The 26,548-nt window shown below is 44.8% G+C and overlaps 1 protein-coding gene across 1 annotated transcript in view; it reads left to right on the forward strand.

Annotated features, from left to right (window-relative positions):
* LOC139541684 (lipoma-preferred partner homolog) overlaps positions 1-26,548 on the forward strand; it is a 513,132-nt gene that overhangs the window by 435,703 nt on the left and 50,881 nt on the right. Inside the window, exon 11 of the mRNA XM_071346617.1 lies at positions 1,389-1,558. Within this exon, the coding sequence (XP_071202718.1) occupies positions 1,389-1,558 (170 nt within the window). The remainder of the gene's footprint in view (positions 1-1,388; positions 1,559-26,548) is intronic.

A 26,548-nucleotide genomic window follows, 5' to 3' on the forward strand; every position in this document is an offset into this window, starting at 1 on the left:
AAACTTGGACTAGTTGTATCAGTTGGTTAGGGTTAAACTTGGACTAGTAGTATCAGTTGGTTAGGGTTTCAACACAGTAACAGTTAGTTGTATCACCATCCTTGTCAAAACGCATGTATTTAGAACCACATGACAATTTACTAGATGTTTATTGTACATATTTTTACCATGTTTTGTTGATAGGCGCAAGCTGGGGATCAAACCTGGGAGCAGTGTTTTCCCTGGATTTAATCAACTTTACCACTGGGGCGGAGTTAACACAAATATAAAGCTAAACCTTGACTCTGACTTCCAGGTCTTTGTTTCTGCAAAAAAAGAGGATAACTAAATCTAGAAAAAGAATGGCACACATACGCAATCCATGTCTCAATTGTCTCAAGGCTTAAAAATCCTTCTTGATGTTAGTTGAACGTTCCTGTAATGTTTTCTCACAACCACTTTTATTGCCCACACATTTTGTTGCGGCAGTATGTCCTGAGAACATTACTGGTACATTGTGTTATTACATACCCTGGCAACCTAATGAGAACCTTATGTTAACGTGTTCAGAGAGCGTGTTGTCACGGTAATGTGTGTTCAGAGAGTGTGTTGTCATGGTAATGTGTACAGAGAGAGTGTTGTCATGTTAACGTGTTCAGAGAGTGTGTTGTCATGTTAACGTGTTCAGAGAGTGTGTTGTCATGTTAACGTGTTCAGAGAGTGTGTTGTCATGGTAACGTGTGTTCAGAGAGTGTGTTGTCATGGTAGTGTGTGTTCAGAGAGTGTGTTGTCATGTTAACGTGTGTTCAGAGAGTGTGTTGTCATGTTAACGTGTTCAGAGAGTGTGTTGTCATGTTAACGTGTTCAGAGAGTGTGTTGTCATGTTAACGTGTTCAGAGAGTGTGTTGTCATGTTAACGTGTTCAGAGAGTGTGTTGTCATGTTAACGTGTTCAGAGAGTGTGTTGTCATGTTAATGTGTGTTCAGAGAGTGTGTTGTCATGGTAACGTGTGTTCAGAGAGTGTGTTGTCATGGTAGTGTGTGTTCAGAGAGTGTGTTGTCATGTTAACGTGTGTTCAGAGAGTGTGTTGTCATGTTAACGTGTGTTCAGAGAGGGTGTTGTCATGGTAACATGTGTGCAGAGAGTGTGTTGTCACGCTAACGTGTGTTCAGAGAGCGGGTTACCATGTTAACGTAGACAGACAGACAGACAGACAGACAGACAGACAGACAGACAGACAGACAGACAGACAGACAGACAGACAGACAGACAGACAGACAGACAGACAGACAGACAGACAGACAGACAGACAGACAGACAGACAGACAGACAGGCAGGCAGGCATGCAGGCAGGCAGGCAGGCAGGCAGACCTGTGGACAGAGGGTCTAACTCTCCTCCTCTACCCCAGGGCGATGTGCCATCTGTGGGGATAATGTGGTGGGTGAGGGTACCGGCTGTACCGCCATGGACCAGGTCTTCCACGTGGACTGCTTCATCTGCATGACCTGCAGTGGCAGGCTGCGCGGTAAACCCTTCTACGCCGTGGAGAAGAAGGCCTACTGCGAGCCCTGCTACATCGTGAGTCTCAGCCCATCTGAACACAACATACACACACACACACACACACACCCTTCTACGCCGTGGAGAACAAGCCCTGCTACATCGTGAGTCTCAGCCCATCTGTACACAACATACACACACACACAAAGCCTTCTGCACTGTGGAGAACAAGCCCTGCTACATCGTGAGTCTCCTCTTTCATCTTGCACACTGTACAAGTATACACACACACACAGTGTACACACACACACACACACACACACAGTGTACACACACACCCTGCTACATTGTGAGTCTATGCCCGTCGTTACACACCACACACACACAAGAAAAATCACACGGTTGTGTAGATGCCTCCTGAGCTCTGCTATATTGTGACTCTCGGCCCGTCCATCTATTTCTTTCATCACTTTAATCTGTATGCAATTGGACGTGTGTAAAGTACTTGTAAACGGGTGCTGTTTCACGTCACACATTCTACATGCTCTCTGTGTTTCTGCCTCATCATGTCTCTTCCTTAAACATCAGTATGAGTCCAAATCAAAGTATTCAGACTGGAGCACGGAGGTCACTTCTCTGATGTTTACTCCGCTTGTACACATTTCAAAGCACGCATCGATGCAATCTTCAACGAAAAGTATGGACAAAAATATGATTCAACCACGTAAAAAAAATGATTTTTTGGGGGGGGAAGGCTGAAGCGAGAGAAAATAAACTCTGACTTCAGAATGAAATGTTGCCTATGATACGTTAATAAATACATTCTGTGTTAATTTTGGCATGTTTATCTGCCTACAATACCCACTGTAGTGTGCGTAGATCGCAACCCCATAATAAGTCAATAGGGCTAACTAGCTAGCTAGCCACAAATAATTGACAGCTAGCTAGTCATCTACCTTGCACCACATTAGTTTTAGGTATTTTTTTGCCTTGCTAGCTTGCTAGCTAGAGTATTATGATTCACATATAGCTGAGAATTAAATGTGTGTTGGTGTAGTTATCTTGTTGTCTGTATTGCCATAGGCTGGCAGCAAATTGAGTTGTATAGGCAGTAACGTTGCAGGGCATAGTTGTACTGAGGTGTCTGAGGCACGCACATCTTTCATCTCCTGACTTCCACCCTCTCACTTCAAAAAAAATAACATCTGACTGAGAGGATGGCGACCAGTGCTGACTGCCTGATAATATGAACGAACCACAACTGATCACATGTAGTATTTTGGTAAGACCCACAAGAGATGCCTACACTGACAGACAGCGCCACGACAGCAGCTCTCAGTGCTTCCTCCCGCTGCCGCCGTCTAGCTGCCCTCCTCCGATTGGATATCCTCCTAGCTGCTGGGTCTGTTTATCGTCCGCGTAGCTAGTAGCTAGTACCAGGTTTAGTACCAGGTTTTATAATGGCATGTTTTCCCAGGGTTGACAGAGTCCTTGCAGGCTTTGTAGTAGCCCATGTAGCCATGAATCATAACAAGGGATAGCTTAGCTAGCCAGCTAACTTGGGCAGCTTGCTAAATAACCATGAATCATAACAAGTGATAGCTTATCTAGCCAGATAACTTGGGCAGCTTGCTAAATAACCATGAATCATAACAAGTGATAGCTTATCTAGCCAGATAACTTGGGCAGCTTGCTAAATAACCATGAATCATAACAAGTGATAGCTTATCTAGCCAGATAACTTGGGCAGCTTGCTAAATAACCATGAATCATAACAAGGGATAGCTTAGCTAGCCAGCTAACTTAGGCAGCTTGCTAAATAACCATGAATCATAACAAGGGATAGCTTAGCTAGCCAGCTAACTTGGGCAGCTTGCTAAATATCCATGAATCATAACAAATGATAGCTTAGCTAGCCAGCTAACTTGGGCAGCTTGCTAAATAACCATGAATCATAACAAATAATAGCTTAGCTAGCCAGCTAACTTGGGCAGCTTGCTAAATAACCATGAATCATAACAAATGATAGCTTAGCTAGCCAGCTAACTTGGGCAGCTTGATAAATAACCATGAATCATAACAAGTGATAGCTTATCTAGCCAGATAACTTGGGCAGCTTGCTAAATAACCATGAATCATAACAAGTGATAGCTTATCTAGCCAGATAACTTGGGCAGCTTGCTAAATAACCATGAATCATAACAAGGGATAGCTTAGCTAGCCAGCTAACTTAGGCAGCTTGCTAAATAACCATGAATCATAACAAGGGATAGCTTAGCTAGCCAGCTAACTTGGGCAGCTTGCTAAATATCCATGAATCATAACAAATGATAGCTTAGCTAGGCAGCTAACTTGGGCAGCTTGCTAAATAACCATGAATCATAACAAATAATAGCTTAGCTAGCCAGCTAACTTGGGCAGCTTGCTAAATAACCATGAATCATAACAAATGATAGCTTAGCTAGCCAGCTAACTTGGGCAGCTTGCTAAATAACCATGAATCATAACAAGGGATAGCTTAGCGAGCCAGCTAACTTAGGCAGCTTGCTAAATAACCATGAATCATAACAAGGGATAGCTTAGCGAGCCATCTAACTTAGGCAGCTTGCTAAATAACCATGAATCATGACAAGTGATAGCTTAGCGAGCCAGCTAACTTAGGCAGCTTGCTAAATAACCATGAATCATGACAAGTGATAGCTTAGCTAGCCAGCTAACTTGGGCAGCTTGCTAAATAACCATGAATCATAACAAGGGATAGCTTAGCGAGCCAGCTAACTTAGGCAGCTTGCTAAATAACCATGAATCATAACAAGGGATAATCTATAGCTACTGTGCTAGCAAGTTACCTTTTGCTAGTAGACAAGTAAGGTCATTATTTATGCTAATGTTAATATTTAGTTAAATATGTTGCAAGCTAATTCATATAATGTGAACATGAGTCATCTCTTGCCAAAGTTAGCTATTTTAGCTAGCTAGCTACTTTCGTTAACCAAAATGTATATGTAAATAATGTACTTAATAATAAACAACAAAGATGGATTAACAGTTTAAATTGCTTTACTGACAATAAAGCAATAACGAAACAAAGTAAGATCAGATTTGCAAATGTTTGACATACAACATTAGCTACAGAGGGTAGTATTGATCAGCAAAGTGAAAGCCAGACATAGATGACTAGCAGCCGACATGTTGATGAAGCGATTTACCCCTAAAAGGTGTAAGGTATATCAAATAAAATGTTATTTGTCACATGTTTCATAAACAGCAGGTGTAGACTACCTGTGAAATGCTAATTTACTGGTCATTTTTCAACAGTACAGCGTTGAATTATAATAATTGAAATAGTGACACAAGGAATAAATACACAGTGAAAAACAATGACGAGTGAAAATAGCATAGCTATTGTACATTGCATTCAGAAAGTATTCATACCCCTTGATTTATTCCACATTTTGTTGTTACAGCCGGAATTCAAAATGGATTCAATATTTTTCTCACTCGTCTACACACAATGACAAAGTGAAAACATGTTTTTTTTAAAACATTTTTGACAAATGTATTGAAAATTAAAAACATAAATATATAATTTATATAAGTATTCACACCCCTGAGTCAATACTTTGTAGAAGCATGTATGACAGCGATTACAGCTCTGAGTCCTTTTGGGTGCGTCTCTCTTTCTGAATTGCACAACATTTGCCCTTTTTTTTAATTTTTTTATTATTCAAGTTCTGTCAAGTTGATTGTTGATCATTGCTGGACAGCCATTTTTAAGTCTTGCTATAGATTGTCAAGCCGATTTAAGTCAAAACTGTAACTAGGCCTCTCAGGAACATTCATTGTCGTCTTGGTAAGAAACTCACGTGTATATTTGGCCTTGCGTTTAAGGTTATTGTCCTGCTGAAAGGTGAATTTGGAAAGCAGACTGAACAACGTTTTCCTCTAGGATTTTGCCTGTACTTATAGCTTTTATTCCATTTTAAATCATAAAATAAACGTCCTAGTCCTTGACAATGACAAGCATACCCATAACATGATGCAGTCACCAACATGCTTGAAAATACGAAGAGTGGTACTCAGTGATGAGTTGTGTTGGATTTGCAACAAACATAACGTTTTCTATTCAGGGCAGGGCGTTAATTTCTTTGACACATTTGTTGCAGTATTACTTTAGTTCCTTGTTGCAAACAGGATGCATGTTTTGGAATATGTTTTATTCCGTACTAGCTTCCTACTTTTCACTCTGTCATTTAGGTTAGTAACTACAATGTTGTTGATCCATCCTCAGTTTTCTCATATCCCAAATATCAAACTCTGTAACTGTTTTAAAGTCACCATTGGCCTCATGGTGAAAACCCTGAGCTGTTTCCTTCCTCTCCAGCAACTGATTTAGGAAGGACGCCTGTATCTTTGTAGTGACTGGGTGTATTGATTCACCATCCAATGTGTAATTAATAACTTCACCATGCTCAAAGGGATATTCAGTGTCTGCTTATATTTTTACCCATCTACCAATAGGTGCCCTTCTTTGCAAGACATTGGAAAACCTCCCTGGTCTTTGTGGTTGAATCTGTTTGAAATTAACTACTCGACTGACGGACCTTACAGATAATTGTACGTGTGGGGAACAGAGATGAGGTAGTCAATCAAAAACCATGTTAACACTATTATTGCACACAGAGTGAGTCCATGCAACTTATTATGTGATTTGTTAAACACATTTTTACTCCTGAAATGATTTAGGCTTGCTATAACATAGGGGTTGAGCACTTATTGACTCAAGACATTTCAGCTTTAAATTTTTTATACATTTTACAAACAAAATTTAACTTTTACATGATGTGTGCTGTGTGGAAAAAGTAAAGTGGCGGGAGTACCGGGCAAGTAAGGTGAGTACCGGTACCAAGCCGATGTGCAGGGCTACGAGGTAATTGAGGAAGCTACAGTGTTATGTACACTATATATACAAAAGAATGTGGACACCCCATAAAATTTGTGGATTTGGCTATTTCAGAAACACCTGTTGCTGTCAGCAGTTTAAAATTTTGCACACGGCCATGCAATCTCCATAGACAAACATTGGCATTAGAATGGCCTTACTGAAGAGCTCAGTGGCTTTCAACGTGGCACCGTCATAGGATGCCACCTTTCCTACAAGTCAGTTTGTCAAATTTCTGCCCTGCTAGAGCTGTCCCGGTCAACTGTAAGTGCTGTTATTGTGCAATGGAAACATCTAGGAGCAACAACGGCTTAGCCGCGAGATGGTAGGGAGCACAAGCTCACAGAGCGTGCCCACCAAGTGCTGAAGCGTGTAGTGTGTAAAAAATTGTCTGTCCTCGGTTACAACACCCACTAACGAGTTCCAAACTGCCTCTGGAAACAACGTCAGCACAATAACTGTTTGTCGGGAGCTTCATGAAATGGGTTTCCATGGCCGAGCAGCCGTTCACAAGTCTGAGATCACCATACACAATGCTAAGTGTGGGCTGGAGTGGTGTAAAGCTCGCAGCTATTGGACTCTGGAGCAGTGGAAACACATTCTCTGGAGTGATGAATCACGCTTCACCATCTGACAGTTCGATGTACGAATCTGGGTTTGGTGGATGCCAGGAGAACGCTACCTGCCCCAATGCATAGTGCCAACTGTAAAGTTTGGTGGAGGAGGAATAACGGTCTGGGGCTGTTTTTCATGGTTCGGGCTCCTTAGTTCCAGTGAAGGGAAATCTTAACACTACAGCATACAATGACATTCAAGACGATTCTGTGCTTCCAACTTTGTGGCAACAGTTTGGGGAAGGCCCTTTCCTGTTTCAGCATGACAATGCCCCCGTGCACAAAGCGAGGTCCATACAGAAATGGTTTGTCGAGATCGGTGTAGAAGAACTTGAATGGCCTGCACAGAGCCCTGACCTCAACCCCATCAAACACCTTTGGGATGAATTGGAACGCTGACTGCAAGCCAGGCCTATTCGCCCAACATCAGTGCCTGACCTCACAAATGCTCTTGTGGCTGAATGGAAGCAAGCCCCCGCAGCAATGTTCCAACATCTAGTGGAAAGCCTTCCAGAAGAGTGGAGGCTGTTATAGCAGCAAAGGGGGGGACCAACTCCATATTAATGCCCGTGATTTTGGAATGAGTTGATCGGCGAGCAGGTAAAATTAGGGTAAAATTGACTATGCAAAAGGATAGATAATAGACAGTAACAGCAGCCATTTGATTAGCAATTTACCCGCCTTGTTTAGCAGTCTTATGGCTTGGGGGTAGAAGCAGTTCAGGGTCCTGTTGGTTCCAGGCTTGGTGCTCTGGTACCGCTTGCCATGCGGTAGCATAGAGAACAGTGCGTGGCTGGAGTCTTTCAAAATATGTTGGGCCTTCTGACACCGCCTGGTATAGAGGTCTTGGATGGCAGGGAGTTCGGCCCCAATGATGTACTGGGCCGTACTCACCACCCTCTGTAGCGCCTTGCAGTCGGGTGCCAAGCAGTTGCCATACCAGGCGGTGATGCAGCCAGTCAAGATGCTCTCAGTGGTGCAGCTGTAGAAGTTTTTGAGGACCTGAGGACCCATGCCAAACCTTTTCAGCTTCCTGAGGGGGGGGGGGGGGGGGAAGAGGCACTATATGTGTGGGTGTGTCAGGAACATGTTAATTCCTAAGTGATGTGGACACTAGAGGAACGTGAAGCTCTCGGCCGGCTCCATTTCAGCCTAGTCGATGTGGATGGGGGTGTTGCTCGCCCCTCTGTTTCCTTTAGACCACGATAAGCTCCTCTGTCCTGCTGACGTTGAGGGAGAGGTTGTAATGCGCTAGCACAAGAGTGCGCAGTGCTTCTCAAATGTAAAATGTGTTTGTTCTCCACACTCTCATTCTAATAATAACATACTCAAGAGAATGCCCTCAAAGAAAGCCCTCGGGGCGTGGGGAGTGTGGAGCACAGTATGCATATTGAGAAACCCCCGGTGTCTCTCCAGTGATTAGCCAGACTGTGTCTCTTCAGTGATTAGCCAGACTGTGTCTTCAGTGGTTAGCCAGACTGTGTCTCTTCAGTGATTAGCTAGACTGTGTCTCTTCAGTGATTAGCCAGACTGTGTCTTCAGTGATTAGCCAGAATGTGTCTTCAGTGGTTAGCCAGACTGTGTCTCTTCAGTGATTAGCCAGACTGTGTCTCTTCAGTGATTAGCCAGACTGTGTCTCTTCAGTGATTAGCCAGACTGTGTCTCTCCAGTGATTAGCCAGACTGTGTCTCTCCAGTGATTAGCCAGACTGTGTTTCTTCAGTGATTAGCCAGACTGTGTCTTCAGTGATTAGCCAGACTGTGTCTTCAGTGATTAGCCAGACTGTGTCTTCAGTGATTAGCCAGACTGTGTCTTCAGTGATTAGCCAGACTGTGTCTTCAGTGATTAGCCAGACTGTGTCTTCAGTGATTAGCCAGACTGTCTCTTCAGTGATTAGCCAGACTGTGTCTTCAGTGATTAGCCAGACTGTCTCTTCAGTGATTAGCCAGACTGTCTCTTCAGTGATTAGCCAGACTGTGTCTCCAGTGATTATCCAGACTGTGTCTTCAGTGATTAGCCAGACTGTGTGTCTTCAGTGATTAGCCAGACTGTGTCTCTTCAGTGATTAGCCAGACTGTGTCTCTTCAGTGATTAGCCAGACTGTGTCTCTTCAGTGATTAGCCAGACTGTGTCTTCAGTGATTAGTCAGACTGTGTCTTCAGTGATTAGCCAGACTGTGTCTCCAGTGATTAGCCAGACTGTGTCTCCAGTGATTAGCCAGACTGTGTCTCTTCAGTGATTAGCCAGACTGTGTCTCTTCAGTGATTAGCCAGACTGTGTCTTCAGTGATTAGCCAGACTGTGTCTCTTCAGTGATTAGCCAGACTGTGTCTCTTCAGTGATTAGCCAGACTGTGTCTCTTCAGTGATTAGCCAGACTGTGTCTCTTCAGTGATTAGCCAGACTGTGTCTTCAGTGATTAGCCAGACTGTGTCTCTTCAGTGATTAGCCAGACTGTGTCTCTCCAGTGATTAGCCAGACTGTGTCTTCAGTGATTAGCCAGACTGTGTCTCTTCAGTGATTAGCCAGACTGTGTCTTCAGTGATTAGCCAGACTGTGTCTCTTCAGTGATTAGCCAGACTCTGTCTTCAGTGATTAGCCAGACTGTGTCTCTTCAGTGATTAGCCAGACTGTGTCTCTTCAGTGATTAGCCAGACTGTGTCTCTTCAGTGATTAGCCAGACTGTGTCTTCAGTGATTAGCCAGACTGTCTCTCTTCAGTGATTAGCCAGACTGTGTATCTTCAGTGATTAGCCAGACTGTGTCTCTTCAGTGATTAGCCAGACTGTGTCTCTTCAGTGATTAGCCAGACTGTGTCTCTTCAGTGATTAGCCAGACTGTGTCTCTTCAGTGATTAGCCAGACTGTGTCTTCAGTGATTAGCCAGACTGTGTCTCTTCAGTGATTAGCCAGACTGTGTCTTCAGTGATTAGCCAGACTGTGTCTCTTCAGTGATTAGTCAGACTGTGTCTTCAGTGATTAGTCAGACTGTGTCACCATGCAGGCAGCTCAGTATTCTGATCCATAGCAGTTTATCTAGAGGTACACTACCGTTCACAAGTTTGGGGTCACTTAGAAATGTCCTTGTTTTTGAAAGAAAAGCACATTTTTGTCCATTAAAATAACATCAAATTGATCATAAATAGTGTAGACTCTTCTTTTTATTCTGGTTAGAGCCAGTTTGTGCTGTTCTGTGAAGGGAGTAGTACACGGCTTTGTATGAGATCTTCAGTTTCTTGGCAATTTCTCTCATGGAATAGCCTTCATTTCTCAGAACAAGAATAGACTGACGAGTTTCAGAAGAAAGAACTTTGTTTCTGGCCATTTTGAGCCTGTAATCGAACCCACAAATGCTGATGCTCCAGATACTCAACTAGTCTAAAGAAGGACAGTTGTATTGCTTCTTTAATCAGGACAACCGTTTTCAGCTCTGTTAACATAATTGCAAAAGGATTTTCTAATGATCAATTAGCCTTTTAAAATGATATACTTTGATTAGCTAACACAACGTGCCATTGGAACACAGGAGTGATGGTTGCTGATAATCGGCCTCTGTACGCCTATGTAGATATTCCATTAAAAATCAGCCGTTCCAGCTACAATAGTCATTTACAACATGAACAATGTCTACACTGTATTTCTGATTAATTTGATGTTATTTTAATAGACAAAAAATGTGCTTTTCTTTCAAAAACAAGGACATTTCTAAGTGACTCCAAACTTTTGAACGGTAGTGTACATCTGATAGGGAGATGAGACACAGTTGAAACACACTGGAGATGTAGAACGTTCGATTGGATTACTTCCCTTTGTAGATTGGATAACAAATCCTATTCCCTCTTCTCTCCTCCTCTCTTCTCTCCTCCTCTCTTCTCTCCTCCCCTCTTCTCTCCTCCTCTCTTCTCTCCTCCTCTCTTCTCCTCTCTTCTCTCCTCCTCTCTTCTCTCCTCCTCTCTTCTCTCCTCCTCTCTTCTCTCCTCCTCTCTTCTCTCCTCCCCTCTTCTCTCCTCCCCTCTTCTCTCCTCCTCTCTTCTCTCTTCTCTCCTCCTCTCATCTCTCCTCCTCTCTTCTCTCCTCCTCTCTTCTCTCCTCCTCTCTTCTCTCCTCCTCTCTTCTCTCCTCCCCTCTTCTCTCCTCCTCTCTTCTCTCCTCTCTTCTCTCCTCCCTCTTCTCTCCTCCTCTCTTCTCTCCTCCCTCTTCTCTCCTCCTCTCTTCTCTCCTCCCCTCTTCTCTCCTCCTCTCTTCTCTCTTCTCTCCTCCCCTCTTCTCTCCTCCTCTCTTCTCTCCTCCCCTCTTCTCTCCTCCTCTCTTCTCTCCTCCCCTTCTTCTCTCCTCCTCTCTTCTCTCCTCCTCTCTTCTCTCCTCCCCTCTTCTCTCCTCCCCTCTTCTCTCCTTCTCTCTTCTCTCCTCCCCTCTTCTCTCCTCCTCTCTTCTCTCCTCCCCTCTTCTCTCCTCCCTCTTCTCTCCTCCCCTCTTCTCTCCTCCTCTCTTCTCTCCTCCTCTCTTCTCTCCTCCCCTCTTCTCTCCTCCTCTCTTCTCTCCTCCCTCTTCTCTCCTCCCCTCTTCTCTCCTCCCCTCTTCTCTCCTCCCCTCTTCTCTCCTCCTCTCTTCTCTCCTCCCCTCTTCTCTCCTCCTCTCTTCTCTCCTCCTCTCCTTCTCTCCTCCTCTCTTCTCTCCTCCCCTCTTCTCTCCTCCTCTCTTCTCTCCTCCTCTCTTCCCCCCCCCCCGTTTCTCCCTTCCTTCCTTTTTTGTTGCAATAATAAAAATACATTTAAAAAATGCCCTTGAAAAAAAAGTAATTTTATTTCTTCTACTGAAGTGTCTGATTAATACAGGAAGTGAATGACAGTTCCTGTACGATGTGAAGGCTTCTGGGAATTTGTTTGCATCCCAGATTGTACCCTATTGCTAAATCGTGCACTAGTTTTGACCGGTGCAAAAAAAACAGTCTGTGGTCAAATGTAGTTCACTATATCGGGAATAGTGTCCCCATGTGGTCGACAGATTCTCGTCGAGGTTAGTAAACTTCACAGAGAATCTTATGAAACGCTTCTCTCTGGTTAATTTTCCCGGAGTCTTGGGTTGTGCAACAGAAATGCTAAAACTCTCTTGCGCAGTTTTTCAAGGATGGACCACAAGAGATTGAGATTCTTGAGAAAGAATAAACTTTTTTTTTTCTTTCCCGAAATGTATTTACAGCTTTAAATTTAGTTTGTGGGTAAATTTGAGTCATTTCAGCCAAGTCAGTTTATGTAGTACTTGTTTCATAGATCAGATTTGACCAACTGGTCTCTCTTGTCACAGGTTTCATTCATCCTCAATGAGAATAGCCTGTAAAAGTTCAATGAAAATAAGGAAATCTCACCATGGAAGTCACATCGAAACCACACATGAATTTCTAATTGAGAAATTCAGTCTGGGTTGGTTTTTTATTTTGCATGTGTTCCCTGCTGTTCTTTGGCTTGGGATTTCCTCTCTAAACTTTCTCAACTTCCTCTTGTTAATCACGCTTACTATCATACGACTATTTATATCTATTTCTGCTCTTTTTCTATCGTCTTTCCATAGATATGTACATGTCTGAGGCAGCTCGTATATTCTCCATATCTATACATCAGGCTCTTCACATCCAACACATATTCAAAGCAGTTTTCCCTATTTGGAAAAATCAATGGACATTTCACATAGTGACAGGCTGGCTAACAATGCCAATCTGTTTTTATGTGAGTCCTCAGTTACATCCCTAATGGCACCCTATTCCCTATGTAGTGCACTACTTTTGACAAGGGCCTATGGGGCTCTGGTCAAAAGTAGTGCACTACATAGGGAATAGGTTGGCATTTTGGGCCACAGGTCACCCTCTATAGTGATAGTCAAATCCCCAGGGTTTACATAGAGATCTATGTAGTTGGAGCCAGGAGACTACACATGATGTCAGGGTGTTACTTGCCAACTGTGTCACGTTACACACACACACACACACACACACACACACACACACACACACACACACACACACACACACACACACACACACACACACACACACACACACACACACACACACACACACACACACACACACACACACACACACACACACACACACACACACACACACACACACACACACACACACACACACACACACACACACACACACACAGATACACGCTCCTGCTCTGTAGATAGTTGATGAAAGACCTGTTGAGAGATGAGTGTGATTGAGGCTTTACCTCTGAGAGACCTCAGTTACTACACACTACACAGCCCTATCATTTACCTCTGAGAGACCTCAGTTACTACACAGCCCTATCATTTACCTCTGAGAGACCTCAGTTACTACTCACTACACAGCCCTATCATTTACCTCTGAGAGACCTCAGTTACTACACAGCCCTATCATTTACCTCTGAGAGACCTCAGTTACTACACACTACACAGCCCTATCATTTACCTCTGAGGCCTCAGTTACTACTCACTACACAGCCCTATCATTTACCTCTGAGAGGCCTCAGTTACTACACAGCCCTATCATTTACCTCTGAGAGACCTCAGTTACTACACACTACACAGCCCTATCATTTACCTCTGAGAGGCCTCAGTTACTACACACTACACAGCCCTATCATTTACCTCTGAGAGGCCTCACACCCCACGACACAGGAGCGTGCTCACCTCACGACACAGGAGGTTCACCCCACGACACAGGAGGCTCACCCCAGGACACAGGAGGCTCACCCCAGGACACAGGAGGCTCACCCCAGGACACAGGAGGCTCACCCCAGGACACAGGAGGCTCACCCCAGGACACAGGAGGCTCACCTCATGACACAGGAGGCTCACCCCAGGACACAGGAGGCTCACCTCACAACACAGGAGGCTCACCCCAGGACACAGGAGGCTCACCCCAGGACACAGGAGGCTCACCCCAGGACACAGGAGGCTCACCTCACGACACAGGAGGCTCACCCCAGGACACAGGAGGCTCACCCCACGACACAGGAGGCTCACCTCACGACACAGGAGGCTCACCCCACGACTCAGGAGGCTCACCCCACGACACAGGAGGCTCACCCCACGACACAGGAGGCTCACCCCACGACACAGGAGGCTCACCCCAGGACACAGGAGGCTCACCCCACGACACAGGAGGCTCACCTCACGACACAGGAGGCTCACCCCACGACTCAGGAGGCTCACCCCACGACACAGGAGGCTCACCCCACGACTCAGGAGGCTCACCCCACGACACAGGAGGCTCACCCCACGACACAGGAGGCTCACCCCACGACACAGGAGGCTCACCCCAGGACACAGGAGGCTCACCCCACGACACAGGAGGCTCACCCCACGACACAGGAGGCTCACCCCACGACACAGGAGGCTCACCTCACGACACAGGAGGCTCACCCCACGACACAGGAGACTCACCCCAGGACACAGGAGGCTCACCCCACGACACAGGAGGCTCACCCCACGACACAGGAGGCTCACCCCACGACCCAGGAGGAGGCTCACCCCACGACCCAGGAGGAGGCTCACCCCACGACACAGGAGGCTCACCCCACGACACAGGAGGCTCACCCCACGACACAGGAGGCTCACCCCACGACACAGGAGGCTCACCCCACGACACAGGAGGCTCACCCCAGGAGGAGGTCCATGTGCTAATTGAGTGAAGCGTTGTTTTGAGGTTGCTGTACTGTAATTACATTCCACATGTGCAACATACATTTCATTAAATATATCATTCAAAATACTGCACTGTAGACTGACTCCATAACATGTCTATTGTTCTAGATATATAAATAGATTTATTTACACATACAAATACCACGTACCGCAATCGTGCATTTAGGGGGGGGGGGGGGGGAGAAAAAAACAACACAAAACTGAATTACGGTGCAATTCAGTTTTAGTTTTCAATTGCATCCCCAAGTAAAAACCAATGTTATAATGCTTCATACTTCTCTGTAGTAATATCATCATTTATCAAATATGATCCTGCATTACCTCTTTCCTGGCATGGATTTGATCAGTTAAGAGAAAGAGGGTTGGTGGGAAAGCTAGGGGACATTTTATCTCTCTGTTTTACAGAGATTTAACACACACACATATATATGTATATATATATATGGGAACAACTTAACACATACTGTGGACAAAACATTAAGAACACCTTCCTAATGCTGAGTTGCTCCTCCTTTGGCCCTCAGAACAACTCAATATTCTGACGGTGTTCTTAATGTTTTGTACACTCAGTGATACTGTATATATACATATAATATATACATACATATGGGAAGTGTGTTTACTGCCACGTCATCTGTCTGTCAGGAGTGTGTGTGTGGGGGGGGGTTTGATAGTGATTGAGAGCATTGGGCCAGTAACCGATAGGTTTGCTGGTTCGAATCCCCAATCCGACTTGGTGAAAAAAATCTGACGATGTGCCATTTGAGCAAGGCACTTTAGTCATAATTGCTCCTGTAAAGTCTCTCCGGATGAGAGTGTTTAGCTAAATGACTACAATGTAACTGTGTGTGTGCGTGTGCGTGTGTGTGTGTGTGTGTGTGTGTGTGTGTGTGTGTGTGTGTGTGTGTGTGTGTGTGTGTGTGTGTGTGTGTGTGTGTGTGTGTGTGTGTGTGTGTGTGTGTGTACTCTGAATCTACTCTCTGACTAGATCAGAAGCACTCTGTGTGATTGTGACTGTCTCTTCTCCAAATCTGATCCATAGCTCCTGAACCAACTAAAGACGTCCTGTATTCATCAGCATGACTTATGTCTTCTGGCGTCAGATCAAAAGGAGGATGAGGAGGAGGGTGGCGAGGAGGGGGAAGGGGGATGAGGAGGAGGAGGAGGAGGAGGGGGGGGAATTAGACTTTCTTAATGAAAGTCCTTTCTCCTTCTTTAAGTCTTTCGTCAGGGGTCGTACACCTGAGACTCGAATCTCCGAGGATGAGAAAAAGGGTCATATGAAATGAGTCTCGATCAGAGACGGTCTACAAATCATCATAAGAGTCAAATGTGAACATTAACGATACGGTATTTATTTGTTGATTTACTCACATTTGGAGTATCTCTCTCTGTACAGGCCTTGGTTCGTAGTGATATAGGCTACATCACAGCTAGCTGTTCTTTACAACCAGTACTCTCTTAAAGATAAACTTTAGTATCTCACCGAAGGAAATTCATTTCGTTATTTGTGCATAAAAAAAAAAAAAATTTACAGCAGCTCTCTGTTAAGTAGTTCTAGACTTCCTGTTTCTCACAAAAGAAGAATTCTACCTGTGTTCTGTCTTCAACAATAGTAATATGCTGCGTTCTCCTTTTGTTTACCGTAGTGTTACAGGAAGGCCATTTTAGCTGCCTGAGTGAACTCATTGTATACATGATATCAGTCCAAAAGATGATATCACCCCCGACTGCCGCCAAGAATCGCAGGACTTCATTTGCTGCGCCAGTCAGAGTGATTGCAATCCAGTAATGTTTTTGTTACATGTCAAAGCAGGAAATCAATAGCCATTTATCTAGGCAGGCAGATAGACAGGCAGGTATGCAGCAGGCAAACAGACATGCAGGAAAGGGACTTTGCATATTCTGGGGAACAGTTTATTCTGATATTAGCTTGTTTCCTCATAGACCAAGAAGTCGCTACCAGTCATAGATAACATATATATCTGTATTTTAGCATCCACAGTGTTAAATTCAACAATTTATTAGTAATTATTAAAATAACACTTTTCAAAGTGTTGATATCCTAACACCCCTAGAGTGATGGGTCCCTTTCACCGTAGGTGTCAAGTTAATGTTAACACTTGATAGTGTTAGGCACCCAACACCGTGGATGTTGCAAATGAACCTGTCAAAAGTCTCAAATCATTCAATAAAACTCCAGAGTTTTGAGTTCCCAACACAGTGGGTGTTAAAAATGTACGTTTTAAAAGTCGCAAATCAATAACCAATGACCAGAGATCCTAATGCTGCCATTGGATCATTCAAATAGTTAAGAGGTCTAGATACTAGATATCCGGAACTCAGTCTTTGCCCCCAAATGGGCCCCTGTTCCCTATATAGTGCACTACTTTTCAATGGAGCCATCTGGGCCCTGGTCAAATAGTAGGCTATGTAGTGAACAAGGGGGCAATTTAGGACGCAGCGTCAGTCGCCTCTGTAATCTTCTTTCCATCTGTTTTCTTGCTTCTAAACCTTCCTGTTTCTGGTTGTGTTCCAAATGGCACCATATTCTGTATACAGGCCATAGGTCTCTGGCACCATATTATGTATACAGGCCATAGGTCTCTGGCACCATATTCTGTATACAGGCCATAGGGCTCTGGCACCATATTCTGTATACAGGCCATAGGTCTCTGGCACCATATTCTATATACAGGCCATAGGTCTCTGGCAACATATTCTATATACAGGCCATAGGGCTCTGGCACCATATTCTGTATACAGGCCATAGGTCTCTGGCACCATATTATATAAACAGGCCATAGGTCTCTGGCACCATATTCTATATACAGGCCATAGGTCTCTGGCACCATATTATGTGTACAGGCCATAGGGCTCTGGCACCATATTCTGTTTAAAGGCCATAGGTCTCTGGCACCATATTCTATATACAGGCCATAATTCTCTGGCACCATATTCTGTATACAGGCCATAGGGCTCTGGCACCATATTCTATATACAGGCCATAGGTCTCTGGCACCATATTCTGTATACAGGCCATAGGGCTCTGGCACCATATTCTATATACAGGCCATAAGTTTCTGGCACCATATTCTGTATACAGGCCATAGGGCTCTGGCACCATATTCTGTGTACAGGCCATAGGGCTCTGGCACCATATTCTATATACAGGCCATAGGTCTCTGGCACCATATTATGTATACAGGCCATAGGTCTCTGGCACCATATTATGTATACAGGCCATATGGCTCTGGCACCATATTCTGTATACAGGCCATAGGTCTCTGGCACCATGTTATGTGTACAGGCCATAGGTCTCTGGCACCATATTCTGTATACAGGCCATAGGTCTCTGGCACCATATTCTGTATACAGACCATAGGTCTCTGGCACCATATTCTGTATACAGGCCATAGGTCTCTGGCACCATATTCTGTATACAGGCCATAGGTCTCTGGTGTAGTTTACTTGTATTTATTTGCACCAAAGCAAACAAGTGATATACAATACAGATACAAAAACTATAGTGTGCAGGTGTGTTTGGAAGCCCAGGGTCTCTGGTCAAAAGTAGTGCACTATATAGGGACTAGGCTCCCTCCCCTGTCCCCTATTCCCTATCCCTCCAACCTCAGCCACACCACTGGCGCAGAGCAGTGCCACAATGGGTGTTTGTCCTCCTCCATGCTTCCCTTCCGTTCCCTGGCTGATCGTCGTGCAGGAGTTTGTCTATCTCTGGCTGTTTCCGTGGAGATAAACTCTGCTGCCGCTTCATTAACGCCTCGTTTTTGCAGGAAGTGGTTTCTAATCTTTGTTAATGTGACAACGATCCTTTCGTCAGGACGCCATTGTTTTCTCTACCCTGCCTTTCCTGATGTAAAGCCTGGAGTAACCCGTCGCACACGCCATGTACACGGTCACACACTGCACTCCCCGCCTCGGTCCAGCCTCAGACCACGTTCTGTTTACACTACTAATAAGATAGTTAGACTGTGTGTGTGTGTGTCTATATACACTGAGTGTGCAATATACATTGAGGACACCTTCCTACTTAATAGTTGAACACCCTTTTTGCCCCCAGAACAGCCTCAATTCGTCAGGGTATGGACTCTACAAGGTGTCAAAAGTGTTCCACAGGGATGCTGGTCTCATGTTGACTCCAATGCTTCGCCCAGTTGTGTAAATGTGTCTGGATGTCCTCTGGGTGGTGGACCATTCTTGATACACACGGGAAACTGTTGAGCGTGAAAAACCCAGCAGCGTTGCAGTTCTTGACACCAACCGGACAACCTGGCACCTACTACCATACCTCGTTCAAAGGCACTTCAATATTGTGTCTTCTCCATTCACCCTCTGAATGGCTCACATACACAATCCATGTCTCAATTGTCTGTTGACTTAAAAATCCTTCTTTAACCCGTCTCCTCCCCTTCATCTACACTGTTTGAAGTGGATTTAACAGGTGACATCAAATAAGCGATCATAGCTTTCACCTGGATTCACCGGGTCAGTCTGTGTCATAGGAAGAGCAGGTGTCCTTAATGTTTTGTGTACTCAGTGTATGTTAGTGCTGAGCAATGGATCAAACGGAGCAGGTGCACCCCGCTGTTAAAATAGGAGTACAAACGTACACTCCCGTTAAAAAGTTTGGGGTCACTTAGAAATGTCCTTGTTTTTGAAAGAAAAGCACATTTTTTGTCCATTAAAATAACATCAAATTGATCAGAAATACAGTGTAGACATTGTTCATGTTGTAAATGACTATTGTAGCTGGAAACAGCTGATTTTTGGGGGAATATCTACATAGGCGTACAGCGGCCCATTATCAGCAACCATCACTCCTGTGTTCCAATGGCACGTTGTGTTAGCTAATCCAAGTTTATCATTTTAAAAGGCTGATTGATCATTAGAAAAACCTTTTGCAATTATGTTAGCACAGCTGAAAACTGTTCTGATTAAAGAAGCAATAAAACTGGCCATCTTTAGACTAGTTGAGTATCTGGAGCATCAGCATTTGTGGGTTCAATTACAGGCTCAAAATGGCCAGAAACAAAGTTCTTTCTTCTGAAACTCGTCAGTCTATTCTTGTTCTGGGAAATGAAGGCTATTCCATGAGAGAAATTGCCAAGAAACTGAAGATCTCGTACAACACTGTGTACTACTCCCTTCACAGAACAGCGCAAACTGTCTCTAACCAGAATAGAAAGAGGAGTGGGAGGCCCTGGTGCACAACTGAGCAAGAGGACAAGCACATTAGAGTGTCTAGTTTGAGAAACAGACGCCTCACAAGTTCTCAACTGGCAGCTTCATTAAATAGTACACGCAAAACACCAGTCTCAACATCAACAGTGAAGAGGCGACTCCGGGATGCTGGCCTTCTTGGCAGAGTTGCAAAGAAAAAGCCATATCTCAGACTGGCCAATAAAAATAAAAGATTAAGATGGGCAAAAGAACACAGACACTGGACAGAGGAACTCTGCCCAGAAGGCCAGCATCCCAGAGTTGCCTCTTCACTGTTGACGCTGAGACTGGTGTCTCAGGATAATTTATATCTTGATTAAACAAACAGCTCTGCTTGGCATGGTAAGCAATATCGACAAAATACGCAATTTATACCCTCTTTGCATCAAATGCTGCTGTGACAAGTTGATTTTAAACATTTTCATGGTGACACAGCGCTTCAAATAGATAGTGTGCTTGCTGAGAATACACTTTTGTTATTCCTCATACTTCTCAGACTCCCATGTAAAGTCAGACTCCCATGTAAAATCAGGTGCCCATGTAAAGTCAGACTCCCATGTAAAGTCAGACTCCCATGTAAAATCAGGTGCCCATGTAAAGTCAGACTCCCATGTAAAGTCAGACTCCCATGTAAAATCAGGTGCCCATGTAAAGTCAGACTCCCATGTAAAGTCAGACTCCCATGTAAAGTCAGACTCCCATGTAAAGTCAGACTCCCATGTAAAGTCAGACTCCCATGTAAAGTCAGACTCCCATGTAAAGTCAGACTCCCATGTAAAGTCAGGCGCGCATGTACCACCATCACCACCACCATCATCAGCACCACCACCATCACCATCACCACCATCATCACCACCATCACCACCACCCAATGAGCTTCTGATACCCATCACCACCGCCATCACCACCACCACCACCCCCACCACCTCCATCACCACCATCACCACCACCACCACCATCATCACCACCACCACCATCTGATACCCATCACCACCACCACCATCACCACCATCACCACCACCACCACCATCATCACCACCACCACCATCTGATATCCATCACCACCACCACCACCACCATCACCACCATCACCATCACCACCACCATCACCACTACCATCACCACTACCATCACCACCACCATCACCACCACCACCATCACCACCACCATCACCACTACCATCACCACCACCATCACCATCACCACCACCACCACCATCACCACCACCATCACCACCACCATCACCACTACCATCACCACTACCATCACCACCACCACCACCATCACCACCACCACCACCATCACCACCACCATCACCACTACCATCACCACTACCATCACCACCACCATCACCACCACCACCACCATCACCACCACAACCACCACCACCACCACCCAATAAGCTTCTGATGCCTAACTCTGGGATATTTCTGGTTTACATAGATTTAGTTTCGGAGACCGAGACCGAGAGAGACCAAGAGAGACAGAGACCTCACTTAATCCCTTGTTAACTGAGTGTGAGAGAGGAGAAGAGAGGGAGTATTGATTTCTACCTCACTTAATCCCTTGTTAACTGAGTGTGAGAGAGGAGAAGAGAGGGAGTATTGATTTCTACCTCACTTAATCCCTTGTTAACTGAGTGTGAGAGAGGAGAAGAGAGGGAGTATTGATTTCTACCTCACTTAATCCCTTGTTAATTGAGTGTGAGAGAGGGGAAGAGAGAGAGCATTGACTGCTACCTCAGTTAATCCCTTGTTAATTGAGTGTCTTAATCCCTTGTTAATTGAGTGTGAGAGAGGGGAAGAGAGAGAGAGTATTGACTGCTACCTCACTTAATCCCTTGTTAATTGAGTGTGAGAGAGGGGAAGAGAGAGAGATTATTGACTGCTACCTCACTTAATCCCTTGTTAATTGAGTGTGTTAATCCCTTGTTAATTGAGTGTGTTAATCCCTTGTTAATTGAGTGTGTCTGTTATGGGTATAAATGATGCCATATGAGGGTGCAGAAAGTTCACGGCCCGGGGCTTTTTTAGGATTCTGGAGGGACAGCGGCAATGATTGCACTCTCAGACAAAGTGCTGAGTGCGGCAGTATGGGACGTAAAACACTTAGCAAAGAGCGAGGGACAGAGTGCTCCTCTTTATAGTGGAAGAAGTAGTGTTGTAATTCCCAATGAAGAGAGAGAGGAGGGAGAGAGAGGAGAGTGTGTGTGTGTGTGTGTGTGTGTGTGTGTGTGTGTGTGTGTGTGTGTGTGTGTGTGTGTGTGTGTGTGTGTGTGTGTGTGTGTGTGTGTGTGTGTGTGTGTGTGTGTGTGTGTGTGTGTGTGTGTGTGTGTGTGTGTGTGTGTGTGTGTGTGTGTGTGTGTGTGTGTGTGACATTTTACTTTCGTGTCAAATCGTCAGATGGCAACCTGTCCCTTATGGGATTGATTAACACATAAACAAGCATTAGAATAATTCACTGTGATAATTCACTGTGATAATATAGTGATAATTCACTATGATAATGTACTGATAATTCACTGTGATAATATAGTGATAATTCACTGTGATAATGTACTGATAATTCACCGTGATAATGTAGTGGTAATCCACTGTGATAATGTACTGATAATTCACTGTGATAATGTACTGATAATTCACTGTGATAATGCACTGATGATTCACTGTGATAATGTAGTGATAATTCATGGTGATAATATAGTGATAATTCACTGTGATAATGGTGTGATAATTCACGGTGATACTATAGTGATAATTCACTGTGATAAGGTAGTGATAATTCACTGTGATAATATAGTGATAATATAGTGATAATTCGCTGTGATAATGTAGTGATAATTCACTGTGATAAGGTAGTGATGATTCACTGTGATAAGGTTGTGATAATTCGCTGTGATAATGTAGTGATAATTCACTGTGATAATGTAGTGATAATTCATGGTGATAATATAGTGATAATTCACTGTGATAATGTTGTGATAATTCACTGTGATAATGTGATACTTTACTGTGATAATGTAGTGATAATTCACTGTGATAATGTAGGGATAAATCTTCCGATGTTCTCTGCAGTGCGCACCACATCAAGAGTGAAAATAAATAAAAAGCCATTAATAATAGCAAATAAGGACATCCAAACAATAACTACTAAAATAATATGCATACATAAATACATACAGTATCCAGATAAATGAATCCAGACAGATGAAACGGAAGGCATGTGAAACCAGTCTGGCACAAAGAGATGTGGGAGACAGGCTGTACACGATCTATATACACACATGCTGTTTGCCACATTGAAGCTCAACATTGTATAATTTAATTATAGGTAGCTGTTTTTCTTTTATTCCAGGCTTTAGCTAAATATTTTGCAAACGGAAAATACACAACGGACAAAAAAACATTTCAGTTTCTCCTCATGGCTCAGCTACATAATACCAGGGTATATCTGGTGGTCTGTCTCCTCATGACTACATAATACCAGGGTATATCTGGTGGTCTGTCTCCTCATGACTACATAATACCAGGGTATATCTGGTGGTCTGTCTCCTCATGACTACATAATACCAGGGTATATCTGGTGGTCTGTCTCCTCATGGCTACATAATACCAGGGTATATCTGGTGGTCTGTCTCCTCATGGCTACATAATACCAGGGTATATCTGGTGGTCTGTCTCCTCATGGCTACATAATACCAGGGTATATCTGGTGGTCTGTCTCCTCAGCTACATAATACCAGGGTATATCTGGTGGTCTGTCTCCTCATGGCTACATAATGCCAGGGTATATCTGGTGGTCTGTCTCCTCAGCTACATAATACCAGGGTATATCTGGTGGTCTGTCTCCTCATGACTACATAATACCAGGGTATATCTGGTGGTCTGTCTCCTCATGACTACATAATACCAGGGTATATCTGGTGGTCTGTCTCCTCATGACTACATAATGCCAGGGTATATCTGGTGGTCTGTCTCCTCATGACTACATAATACCAGGGTATATCTGGTGGTCTGTCTCCTCATGGCTACATAATACCAGGGTATATCTGGTGGTCTGTCTCCTCATAGCGAGGAGAGGAGAGGTATGTGTTGGTTGGAGGAGAGGAGAGGTATGTGTTGGTTGGAGGAGAGGAGAGGTATGTGTTGGTTGGAGGAGAGGAGAGGTATGTGTTGGTTGGAGGAGAGGAGAGGTATGTGTTGGTTGGAGGAGAGGAGAGGTATGTGTTGGTTGGAGGAGAGGAGAGGACGTGGCATCAGTAGGTCCTCTGTCTCTGAGCATCTCAGCAGTTTTTATAGTCTCCTGGCTACCAGACACACATACAGTACCCCTGCCAGCTACAGATCAGAGTTGACATGTGTTTACTCCTCAACATAAATATTTAGAAACACAAACGTGTCTGAGGCAAGTTCCCCTCGGCCAGAGCTATTGTCACATAATGTTAGCTACTTTTATCAACTCATTCAACTACTCTCACTCTCTCTTTTCTCTCCTGTCCTCCCCTCTCCTCCCTCTCGCTCTCTCCCTCTCTCTCTCCCTCTCTCTCTCCCTCTCTCTCTCCCTCTCTCTCCCTCTCACTCCCTCTCTCTCACTCCCTCTCTCTCATCCCTCTCTACCTCTCTCTCTCTCCCTCTCTCCCTCTCTCTCTCCCTATCTCCCCCTCTCTCTCTCTCTCTCTCTCTCCCTCTCTCTATCCCTCTCTCTCCTCCCTTTCCCTCTCTCCATCTCTCCCTCTCTCTCTCCCCCTCTCTCTCTCTCTCTCTCTCTCTCTCTCTCTCTCTCTCTCTCTCTCTCTCTCTCTCTCTCTCTTTCCTGTCCTCTCTCCCTCTCCCTCTCTCTCTCTCTCTCTTTCCTGTCCTCTCTCCCTCTCCCTCTCTCTCTCTTTTCTCTCCTGCCCTCTCCTCCCTCTCCCCCTCTCCCGCTCTCTCCCTCTCTCTCTCCCTCTCTCCCGCTCTCTCCCTCCCTCTCTCTCTCCCTCTCTCCCTCTCTCTCTCTCGCTCTCTCTCTCTCTCTCTCCTGTCCTCTCCTCTCGCTCCTTTCCTCTCCTCGGTCCTTTTTCCTTTTCTCGTCTCCTCTCTCCTCTCGTCTCCTCTCCTCTCTCTTCTCGCCTCGCTCCCCTCTCCTCTCTCTCATCCCCTCTCCTCTCTCCTCTCCTCTCCTAATAAATCATAATGGTGTCTGTGTGGGTTTAGAGCCACCTTCCGGCCCTGACACAGCTAGGGTACAAAGCTAGGGCACAGAGCAAGGGCACAGAGCTAGGGCACAGAGCTAGGGCACAAAGCTAGGGCACAGAGCTAGGGCACAAAGCTAGGGCACAGAGCTAGGGCACAGAGCTAGGATACAGAGCAAGGGCACATAGCTAGGGCACAGCACACTAGGGGAGTCTGTTGTTCACTCGCTGTACTGCTTTAACCTCAGAAAATATGTGCACATAATCAACGGTAAATTAGCTGTCTGCTGTTCCTATTAGCTTGGAGATGGTGAGAGACGCAGTGCTTTTGATTTCAACTGAACTTAAGTGTATAAGAAACTTAATTTGTTTGATGTTTCAAGCCATTAGAGAGAATATTCAAGGAGGCTTTTGACCAGACCAGGTTCAATTAATAAAACAAAATCTAAAAATGAATATATTTTAAATTCATTGAACTAAGCCGTTATCTTGGTAACATGGAACAATGTCGCCTCCCTGGGTCTTCCACAGAGCTGCTACTTCTTACTTCCTGTATAAACCCTGGAAGACAATAGGCTGGAGCAACAGGAAGCCTTTTCATCTCTCTGATTGGCTCGGCTGGTGCTTTGAAACAGCCAACCGGTGGGACTCAGTGGGACAGGGGTTAATTGCATACGAAGGGTCGAGTGCAGGCTCTGTGTTGGGTAGCGTCCCAATTGGAACCCTATTCCCCATATAGTGCACTACTTTTAAACCAGGACCCTATTGCCCGATAGGGCTCTGATCAAAAGTAGTGCACTATATAGGGAATAGGGTTCTATTTGGGATACGCACCATATCTGCCCTGTTATACTGCTGTCCTACCAGGGAGCCAGTATTACTGTATTACCACAGCTAGAGACCTTCATTACATACTGGTAAATCCTCACTTCTCTTAATTGGGCTTGTTGGAAGCCTTGCCTCTCTAGCTCCTATCTGAGCTGCTAGCTGGTCATTTAAACAGGTCAGGTCCTGTCTGAGCTGTTAGCTGGTCATTTAAACAGGTCAGGTCCTGTCTGAGCTGCTAGCTGGTCATTTAAACAGGTCAGGTCATGTCTGAGCTGTTAGCTGGTCATTTAAACAGGTCAGGTCCTGTCTGAGCTTTTAGCTGGTCATTTAAACAGGTCAGGTCCTGCCTGAGCTGCTAGCTGGTCATTTAAACAGGTCAGGTCCTGTCTGAGCTGTTAGCTGGTCATTTAAACAGGTCAGGTCCTATCTGAGCTGCAAGCTGGTCATTTAAACAAGTCAGGTCCTGTCTGAGCTGCTAGCTGGTCATTTAAACAGGTCAGGTCATGTCTGAGCTGCTAGCTGGTCATTTAAACAGGTCAGGTCCTGTCTGAGCTGTTAGCTGGTCATTTAAACAGGTCCTGT

The sequence above is a fragment of the Salvelinus alpinus genome, chromosome 16, assembly GCF_045679555.1.
Source record: "Salvelinus alpinus chromosome 16, SLU_Salpinus.1, whole genome shotgun sequence".
NCBI classification, from domain to species: domain Eukaryota; kingdom Metazoa; phylum Chordata; class Actinopteri; order Salmoniformes; family Salmonidae; genus Salvelinus; species Salvelinus alpinus.